We start from the raw sequence: 11,013 nt of genomic DNA, 5'->3' as shown, positions 1-11,013 counted from the left end.
TCGCAAACACTTCTAGTTTTGCGGAATTTACTATTTTTCTGTTATATTGCATATCTTCAAATTAACCTAATGAAGTTCCATATAATGTTGGATAATATTTCTAGTCTCTGATTGTAAGTAACCTCTATTTCATGCAACAATAGCTTTTTATCGATTCCTAAACATCTGCCAATCCTAATATATTTCATCTTAATTCAATAAAGAAATAGCATTGAAATAGATATGTGACAAAACTAGCTTTCTGTATGGTTATCAGCTTGGTACTACGTCAATAACCTCTTAATTATATGATATAGTTCTTGGAACCTTTTAGTTTTCATATTCTAAAACTTTCAAAAGAATGACGAGTATTTTATTCGGCAATAACATTTATATCGTTCATTGTATAATTGAACTTTTATTATAATACACATTCTAAAATACTTGCTCTCTATTGATATAAGTATATATAACTCGAAAGACTAGATTTACGACTGAGAGTGTGAAATATTTGTATCCAATCAGAACCTAGTATGTATATTTCTAATGTTTTCATTGGATGTCCAACATGTGGACTAAGTGTGACGTGCGTTAAATGAACACGATGGAATTGTAAACAGACGTGTGATATCATGACTGGTGTCACTTGGTACAGAAGTATAACTTTGTGGAGAGTAAATCACTTTTGATACAAATAAGACTAGAAGTAGTTCGTCCAAAGATCATATGAGTTAACAGATATGCCTTATATTTCCTCAAGTAAGTGCATTGCAATTTGAAGTCTGACCAATCAAAGTAGTGTTAGGGAATCAAAAATGTATCCCACATTACTTTCATCATTCCGATAACTTCTATGTTGGTGTTTAGTGTCTGCCGTTCAGGAAGAACTAATTATACTTCTGTGGAAGGCCTTTTAAAATTTTTACTTCTTTTTATTTCCACTCCCCTATTTTCATAAGTCACATTTTGTTTATAAGTTGAACTTTCAACTCCAGAGAAGGGCAGTACCTGAAGACCCTTAGTCACCCTATGGAAGTGTCTGGTACTCCCAAGGCTTGAGTACTGCTGCCAGCTATGGTCTCCATACAAAGTACAAGAAATAGCCAACCTAGAAGCTATCCAGCGTTCCTTCACTGCAAAAATTCAGGGAGTACAGCACCTAAACTATTGGGAAAGACTAAACCAGTTAAAACTGTACTCTCTGCAGAGGAGAAGGGAACGTTACATAATTATTTATGTGTGGAAAATCCTAGAGGGCAGAGTGCCAAATGTGGGGATAGTGTCAAACTATCATCCTAGAAAAGGAAGACTTTGCTTCATAAAGGGTACTGTAGGCTCCATACAAAGAGTGAGGACACTAAAGCACAACTCCTTCACTCACAATGGACCCCGTTTGTTCAACTGCCTCCCCAGAGATCTCCGGGACCAGACAGACATTAGCCTGGAGACCTTCAAGAGAAAGCTGGACAAATGGCTGGATGGGTTACCAGACCATCCGCTGACGCTCTGGAAAGCATTAGCACTCCCAAAACTTGAGTATTGTTGCCAACTCTGGTCTCCCTTCAAGACAGGAGACATAATCAAGCTAGAAGCTGTCCAGCATACTTTTACAAATAAGATTGAGGGATTGCAACAGCACAACTACTGGGAAAGACTGCAACAGCTGGGACTCTACTCTCTCCAGCGAAGACGTGAAAGATATATAATAATATACGTCTGGAAGATTCTGGAACATCTGGTACCAAATGTGGGCCTGAAGGTGAACTACCACCCAAGAAGAGGTCGCCTGTGCTATGTGAGGAGAACTGAGGGGACGTCACAAAGGGTGAAGAACATAGTACACCATAGCTTCACCTATATTGGGGCACGCCTCTTCAACTCTGTCCCACAGAAATTACGAAACCAGACAGGCACTTCACCAGAGTTTCAAAAACAAACTGGATAAGTGGCTGGCCACAATTATAGACCAACCACCTACACTGGGATACACCAGCTCCAAAAATAACTCCCTCCAATCACTGACCTGTGACTCAGAGGAGGAGCTGCCTGAGTACAGCGGATGTCCACGTTAGCTGAATCGGTCAAGATGAAATTGGACAAAGGTAGACAAAGGTAAGGTAAGGTACCCCTACAGCCACCACAACACCCTGCCAGAAGCAATACAGAACCAAGGACAACTTGGAACGTGCAGAAGCCGACTTGTCATTAACAGACAAAATTACCGAAAGTATACCGAAAGTAATATCCCCTTTCTAGCTGAATTTCTTTAACTTTCCAAAATATGGTATGTTTTCAGTCTGACATCTTACTGAAACCCACCAAAACCCTCTACATTATGATGTTATATCTTGCTGGAACTTGCAGTTTATTCATACAACAGTTATTTTGACATATTCTTTCTAATGGTGAAACCAGATATTACTTACATGATCATGATGATGTTATATTGTGAAATAATGGCCAGTTTCAATATATTCCACCAGTATCGCTTCCAAAGGTCATGATCATGAAGTTTTCTATTTCTTTCATCACCATTTATTAATAGTCAACTAGAAGTCTTCTGTGCATTGTTAACAAATTATTTTGTCTTTGCAATTTTTTGGCTAGAGTTTACTTACTTGATTTATTTGGTGATATTTTGAGGGGAGTCCTCACAGTTGTGGTGGTCTACTGCTACTTCCAATCCCAGCATTTCTTGTCTGAAGTTTTCAGCTGGTCTGATACTGAGTTTAAGGTTGCTCTGCAGTGCGCTGTGTATCCAGGAACCCGTGCTTCATCAGGAATCGTGCTCAGAATACCTAGTTCATTTTTTAAAGTTTTAATGGAGCCATTAGTGAAATCCCTGACAGTTCTTAGAGTTGAGTAGTTTTGGTCCATTGTAGGTAAAACTCGCTGCCAGGAGGGTTTTGAGTTTTTACTGAATCTGATTTGGGAAGTGATTGTCTGGTGCACTTTCATCTTGTGCAGTTGCTAACATTGACCTATAGTGGGATTAGGCTAGGATCTGGCACCATTTTTTCAAGTATTTTCCATATGTAATTATCTTTGATGACCTCTTTTTTTAGAATTTTCAGCATTTCCAGGTGATCCCAGCATTTGTAATTTGTCACACCGGTAATTTTTCTAGTAAAAGACTTCTGAATTTATTCTAATGCTTGTGTTTTTTGTGAAGCGACCAGGGTTGGCTACAATAGTCTAGTATTGGTTAGACGAGGGACTTCCACAGTGTCATCATAAGTTTGGGCTCTCTAGATTTAAAAGTTCTAAGAATCCATCCAGCCATCTGTCTTGCCCTGTTAACTGTCATGGATATGTGGTCCTTGTAGGTAGCATCATGGTTTAGGTATATACCCAGATATTTGACAACTGGCTTTAGATTTAATTTCTTGACCACCCTCTTTATAAAGCTTTGTACAGTTCTTGATTTCATTGTTTGGTCCACACCTTAGCAACTCAAATTTTGCTTCATTGAATTCTATGCCAGTTTTGTTTGCCTAGTCATAATTTTTTTTTAAGGTTGTCTTGCATTACTTGGGTGTCCTCCATGTTCTGATACATGGGCTTAGAAATTTACCTTACAAGCACCTTAATTTACTCTCTGGAAAGACACAGAGTGTGGGGTGATCTAATAGAGGTGTTCAAGTGGATTAAGGGGTTTAACATTGGTGATGCAAACAAGGTCACCATATTAAGACAATAGGGCAGGACTTGCAGTAAAGGATTTAATTTGAGACAAATTTAGATTTAAGAAGGAAATAAGCAAGAACTGGTTTACCAGTAGAGTGGTCAACAAATGGAATGGACTTAAAAACCATATAGTGAGTGCTGAAACTATCAGTTGTTTTAAGAAAAGTTTAGACTACCTCATGGATTGGGATGACAGGTGGTAATGGACATGGAATTGCCTAGTGTAGGCCTTATGATCTCTTGCAGTCTCCTTCATTCTTATGTTTTTATAAGGCACTGTTGGCAATAAGGTGGCCTAATACTTTTTCACATATATAGGATTTGAGAATCTTGCACAGGATTGATGAGAGACTTGGTCAATAGTATGCCACCAAAAAATGGTCTGATATTCTCCCACTCTCTCCCCAAAGAACATGTACATCCAAAACTCTTCCTACTCTTCTCCTGGTTACCACTATATTTTTCAACTACATGATGAAAAATACTCCATCCCTCCCATATATCAACCTGACAATGTTCACACATACCCCCAACAATAGAGGGGGGGGGGGAACATTATCAACTCCCCGCTGATAGACAACTCTCACCAGGTAGGGCCAAGCCCACCAAGGGATGTCATACCATTGCTGAGGAGAGAACAGGCCCAATAACTGTTTCATCAGTCACATGTGATGATTAATGTGCAAGTAGATGGAGATATGACTGGTACTGTGGAATACATAACAACTGCACCATACTTACAATGCACCCAGTCCTACAATGGAACTGTTGATGACTTATCTCAAACAGAGAAGACCTACTGCTCTAGGAGCTGGAATTCAATTCTATGTGCTTACAAGGAACACAATTCAGTGCACATGCAAGGCTATATCTCCTACTTACCTGCCCTGCTTCCTTCCGAACGTAACCTTTTCCATACGATGACGCCTATGTAGGTGTTATGAGGCGTGAGTGGGTATACAAGGGTCCCAGCATTGGCATCCTCGATATTATATTTATTTTGTAGTTGTAACCGAGTTGCCTCCAAATTCCGTAAACTGGTTTGATTGCATTTTTTTGTTTATTATTATTCAGAGTGAAAGAGAGTGAGTAAATCAGCAGTGACTTTATATTTTGTAACACAAGTGTTGTGACGCTTCATGGTACATCAGGCATCTGATGCTGGGCATGAAAATTTGACATTTATTGAAGAGGTTAAACATGGATGAACAGCAATCAGTCCATTTAGTGTATCATCATTACCACCTGCATTCTACACTCCCTCACCTCTTTGAAGGGTACTAATTTTCAGCAAGAGAGATCAGGGGAAACAGATTGACTCACAGACTTCCCCACCTAAGAGGCTCTACTTCCCACTTATCCTTCGCTCTTCTTTCACAAGCTAAACCAGGAAGAACAGTAATCCTAGACCATCTGATATCTCATCATCACTCTTCACACTCTATACATTCCGTGAAGCCATCATAGCCATAATCTGATTATGTTCCCCACAAATTACCTCCTCTTTCTGTCTCTTCGAATGCAAGTAGTTAAGGGTTATTAATTCATACAAAGATTATGAGGGAATTTTTTGTATACATTCCTAAATCTTGAACATTTGGATTTCCATGAAGTTAAATGATTCCCTATTCTTTAAGAAGTTTTGTGTTCAATTATGATTAAATCAATTATTCTTTTCCAGGTGGAAATTTAGGGGAGAGCAGAGAATGGAGTTTATCCAGAATTCCTGACCTTTTCTGGGGGTTCATTAATTTCATTGTTCTATTGTAAGTTGGTTAAATGCTTGTATTGCACTATAAAAAGATTAGCATTTGTTGTATTCATAAGTTGTGATAGATTTTACATTGTGAGCTTGCAAATATTATGGTTGAATTTGTAAAAATGTGTTGATATGTAACCAGTTGTTTTTGCTAGCTTCCAGACATTAGTCAATCCAAACTTAACAAAAAGAGGAAATTCCTACACATCTGATTACAGACCTGGAAGCGGACCGTAAGTACATTTTGATTTGTAAAGTTTTGTTTGTTCATTTTCATAGTTATCATCTTGAAGAAAATAATCTATTAGAAGGGAAGAAAGATGTATATATTTCATTTAACCACTTCAATACGGGACTTAAATCTCGCGGGCAGCAGCCAATGCCAGCCGTACGACGTAACGAAATAATATTCGCATCATAAAATATAGTCGCCGCTTATATCGATCGTTCTCTCTTTCACCCGCGAATTTTGAAAACCACAGAGAATGGGATTAAGGGCGCATTTGGGAGAATGTAAAAACACAGGGGCGACTACAATAAATATGATCAAGACGCCGATATGGCAGCGTCGCGAATCCACTTGCTCCTCATGACGCCTACGTGTGCGGCACCGTATGGAAGGGGTTAAAGAACTAATATTTTATAAGTGCTTAATTTGGAAACTGCATCCACAATACTAAAATAATTTGCAATTTGCTGTGTAAAGTATGAATGCTTTAATAGAAATAACATACATATACCAAAGGCTTTTTCCCCCTACATGGGGGGTAGTCAAAAAGAAAAATGCATAGAAACCACTCCCACCCATTCCATATATATTCCACTCCCCTCCACCCTCCCTCTTATCTTGGCACCTCCTGGATGATGGGTCATCCCTGCATCCTGTCCACTGCCCTGGGTCAGAGGCAGTGTCGTAAGACACAGCACATCCACAGCAAGGCCGCTTCATAAATTCGGCGACCCCCCCCTCTCCGTCCCCTCATGCAGAAAAGGAGAAGACGGGGAGAAATCCCTTCGGGCTGCATCAAATTTTTTCTCATACATACTTCCTCACCCCATCCCCCACCCACTCCCCCTCATGCATCACAGCATCATCTATACATAACCCCTCTCCATTCACCCCTATCTTCTGTCCTCTCCCATCCTTCCTCTGCAGACATTCCTCCCATTTGTAATGCCCCTTTCACCCCATCCATCCATCTCATCCTAGGACGCCCCCTCATATTCACTCCTTCCACCTCTGCCTTCCACACTTCTTTTACTAATCTTTCTTCACTCATTCTTTCCATGTATGTATGTATGTAATAGAAATAAGATTGGTGTAACAAAAAACATGAAGCACACAGAATTTAAGTTACAGAAAAATAGTGTAGAATACTGACTAAATGTTTTCAAGAAAACGACATTACTCTGATGGTTGTCAGGCCAGACAGCCCTTCACTGCTTTCACTATGCCTCTGCAGATGGTTCTATCCTCTGCCAATTCTTTCCAGTCCTTTCTTGGTGCCACCCTCTCCACGTCCATCTCTACTCCATCCATCCAACTGTACCTGGGTCTCCTTAATATTCACCAAGAAAAGAATAGGTTGATTCTCAATCAGATGTACCACAGTTCAGGTTGATGTGTTCATGCTGCTCTGCTAATATATATTGGATTTCTAGGATTGTAGCCTAGGAGTAGGCTTCACTCATTCTTTCAATATGTCCAAACCACCTCAGCACTCTTTGATCTATCTATCCTATATATAACTGTCTTTCTACCTCCATTCTCTGTCTTGCTTCCATATTTCTCACTCCATCCTTCCTTGTAAGCTCAGCCGTACTTCTTGAACACTTGATCTCAAAAATACTTAGGCTTTTCCTTTGTGTTTATCCCCAGGACCCTATTTCCCATAATACATTTCATTCTTGTGACACTGCTTCAGACCCAGGGCAGTGGACAAGATTTAGGGATGACCCGTCATCCAATAGGTGCCAAGATAAGAAAGAGGGGAGTGGAGTATGTACGGGATGGAATGGGTGGGAGTGGTTTTTATGACTGTTTTTTTGGCTACATACCTTATAAGGGGGAAAAAGCCTTTGGTATATGTATATACGTACATTTCATTATCCCCAAACACTTGTGTCCTTTACTGTATAGTGTACCTCTACTTCCACCATGTTTTCCCTCTATATATTCATATCCAACCTATCACTATCATCACTCCTTATACATCTTGCCACATTACTTTACCCACATTTACTTAGTTTTCCCCTCTCGTACCCTTTCCATGCTCTGCCACCACCCTCAGAGTATCATTAGTGAAAAAAAACATTAATGGAAGGGTTTGTTCTAGTTACATACATACCAAAGGCTTCCCCCCTTACATGGGAGGTAACCAAAAATCAAAGGCATAGAAACCACTCCCACCCATTCCATCCCCTACATACTCCACTCCCATCTACCCTCTTTCTTCCCTCTTACCTTGGCACCTCCTGGATGATGGGTCATCCCTGCATCTTGTCCACTGCCCTGGGTCAGAAGCAGTGTCGCAAGACACAGCACATCCACAGCAAGGCCACTTCATTGAATAGTTACACAATAGTAGTTACACAACAAAGAAATGAGTTATTAGATTCCTTTGTAAAAGTATTTGTCTTACAGGCCACCAGGACCTCCGAGTAGACGACTCGGAGGGCTCCGACGAATGGGAGGCCCCGGGCCTCCTCCCATGGGCGGAGGATGAGGACGTTAATCCCTCCAGCCATCATCGTAGTATGATGCAGGAGGACCCTTGAACCGAGACTTGGAAAATAAGCACAAATCCAGTCATCATCAACGAAATAGGAAAATTCCAGCTTGATGATGCCTTCATTTTTGCTACTTATGATGCTGTTTCCAGTAAACCTTTGCCATAAGGAGGGAAATGGTTGATGATGTTTCAAGATCAAGGTTCAACTTTTATATGTTTAGCAAGATATTTTTCAATTCACAGAGGGGTGCATTTATAGTCATCAAAGGAAAACCATTACAAAATATATATTAGTATAAGTGGAAAAGTGCACATGTTTATGAGGGTGTACATACATATACATACATATACCAAGGCTTTTTTCCCCCTTACAAGGGAGGTAGCCAAAAAGGAAAAGGCATAAAATCATTCCCACCCATTCTATCCCTAAATACACTCCACACCCCCTCCACCCTCCCTCTTATCTTAGCACCTCCTGGATGACGGGTCATCCCTGCACCTTGTCCACTGCCCTGGGTCAGAAGCAGTGTCGCAAGACACAGCACATCCACAGCAAGGCAGCTTCATTAAATCGGCGACCCCCCCTCTCCGTCCCCCCATGCATAAAAGGAGAAGACGGGGGTGCAATCAACATAAAAAGTTATATAGGTGTTGGGAGTTTTGATTACATGTTTGTATAAATGGAAAAGCACCCCCCCCCCCAACTCCCTAGGTGTACAAATAATTGTACACGTTTTGTATGTGTGTATGTATATTGTATATATGGTACAAGTACAGTGTGTGTGTGTATATATATATATATATATATATATATATATATATATATATATACATGCACACACACATCTCACACAAAAATAGTGTGAGTGAAAGAAAAACTTATGAGAAAGTTGAATTGTGCTACTACATTTCTCTCTAGTGATAAATATATGTATATAACACACACACACCAAGATATTCTTTGCCCTTATAAGGGAGGTAGTCAAATAAAATGCACACACACATTCCCACCTGTATGTGTAGTGTATGTGTATATATATATATATTTCAGTTTGTGTTTGAACTGAACTTGTACCAAAGGCATCCTTGAATTTTATGCCTGAAAGCTAGAGCATGTTATCAACTTTGAGTATGTATGCCCTGCCTGCCATCATCATTTAATACCTCAGATATTCACATTCTAAGGTTATCATTTTGTTAGCCTTTGGGAAACAAAAAAGAGGGAAAGTTTAAAAATGTATTGATATTTATCTAGATCAAGTTGTATTGAATGTTAATAAAGTTTAATAAGACTTGAAATTTTTGTTCAACCCTTGCACAAGAAGATATAATTTATTAGAGAGATTGTTATATACGTGTCTATAGGAAGGAGAACTACCAGTGGATTTGAAGAGTGTATGTATAGTTTTAGTAAATTGGGGGGAAGGAGTCAAGTCGGTCCACTGAGTGTAAGCTTATCCATGCCAGACCATCATGTCCCCACCCCATTTACACAACTCCACCTCCTCCCCTATCATCCACTTTAGCGCCCACAATACTATATATAAAGGTTTTTTCCCCATTATAAGGGAGGTAGCCAAATCAAAAGGCAAGCACCCATTCCCATCCACCACCCTTTCTTCCCTCACCTTTGCTCCTTATGGATGAGACAGATCATCCAAGTATCCTGTCCACTGTCCTGGGTCAGAAGCAATGCAGCAAGATGCAGCACATCCACTACACAAATTGATGACTTCCCTCTCTGTCCCCTCATGCAGAAAAAGAGAAGACGGTGAAATCCCTTCAGGCTGCATCAAAATATCATTTACACATAACCATTCCCTACAGCCCCCATCTCCTCCGTTCCTTGCATTATCTCTAAAGAGCCATTCTCCCACAGTCCTACAATTCCAATGAAAGACCCAGCTCCTCAGCAGAAATCTTAGGTGTGATGAAGTTCCTCAGCTAGATCACACCAGTAAATTTTCCACCACAACTGAAGCAAATCTCCCTTCATACATACTGTAACATGCATAGCCTAGAAATTTGAGGTGTGGGCAGAAATTCTCTACACTAATGCCAGCTACAACCTAATACCAAACAATATTCAAGCCTTATACCTTCCAGTGCCAACTGGAATGAACAAGTACCTATGTTCAGATTCGTTCCTACATTCCACACTCCCACCTCCCAAACCTCCAAGTATTCTGAAGAACCAACAACTGTAGTGACCAACAAATCCTAAACCAGGTCCCATTGATACACAACCAGCATGAACCATCACATCTTACCAACCCAAATGATAATGCACTCCATCATGCATTGTATATATATATATATGTGTATGTATGTATCATACTAACATGTAACAAAAATAAATCAATAAAAATCATTTTTTTCCTTAAAAAGGGAGAGCAACTCCCCATAAGCTTTGCTTCACGCTCTCCCTTTTCAACAACTAATTATTGTAAAAATTTTGTATATATGTATGTCTAAATTGTATTTTATATTGTTGAATAAACCTTATTCATATTCATATTAATTCGATGTACCAAAAGGATTCTCCCACTTCACAAGGCAAGGGAGATAGCCAGCCAAAACATGGACCCATCCCATGCCCTTATGTTTACCTCTTGCTACTTGTGAATGAAAAGCCATCCCTGTCCACCACCTACTGCCTGGCTCTGAAGCAATGCAGCAAGACACTGCACATCCATAGCAGAGCCCAACAGCTGACACTGATAGACCCCTATCATGCCATGTAAACAAAGTGGTGTCACTGGAATTGCAAAGGACTTATCCCAAACTTAGAAAATGTGTGTTTCCTCCAGTAATACACAAACCTGACTGCATCTGATTACAAAAAAAAAACTAAAC

General features: G+C 39.9%; 1 protein-coding gene across 1 annotated transcript; it reads left to right on the top strand.

Annotated features, from left to right (window-relative positions):
- Nucleotides 1–374: 374 nt before the first annotated feature.
- LOC143017457 (selenoprotein K-like) lies at nucleotides 375–9,449 on the top strand. Its single transcript, XM_076172217.1, has 4 exons — nucleotides 375–738; nucleotides 5,348–5,432; nucleotides 5,581–5,658; nucleotides 8,070–9,449. Exons 1-4 carry the CDS (start codon nucleotides 720–722, stop codon nucleotides 8,149–8,151), a joined length of 264 nt encoding a protein of 87 aa, XP_076028332.1. The 5' UTR covers nucleotides 375–719; the 3' UTR covers nucleotides 8,152–9,449.
- The last annotated feature ends 1,564 nt before the right edge of the window (nucleotides 9,450–11,013 follow it).

This window comes from Oratosquilla oratoria, chromosome 32 (assembly GCF_046742065.1).
Source record: "Oratosquilla oratoria isolate Oo_2021 chromosome 32, ASM4674206v1, whole genome shotgun sequence".
NCBI classification, from domain to species: Eukaryota; Metazoa; Arthropoda; class Malacostraca; order Stomatopoda; family Squillidae; genus Oratosquilla; species Oratosquilla oratoria.
The sequence above is the reverse complement of the archived record's forward strand: the minus strand, read 5'-3'. Positions and strand labels throughout refer to the sequence as shown.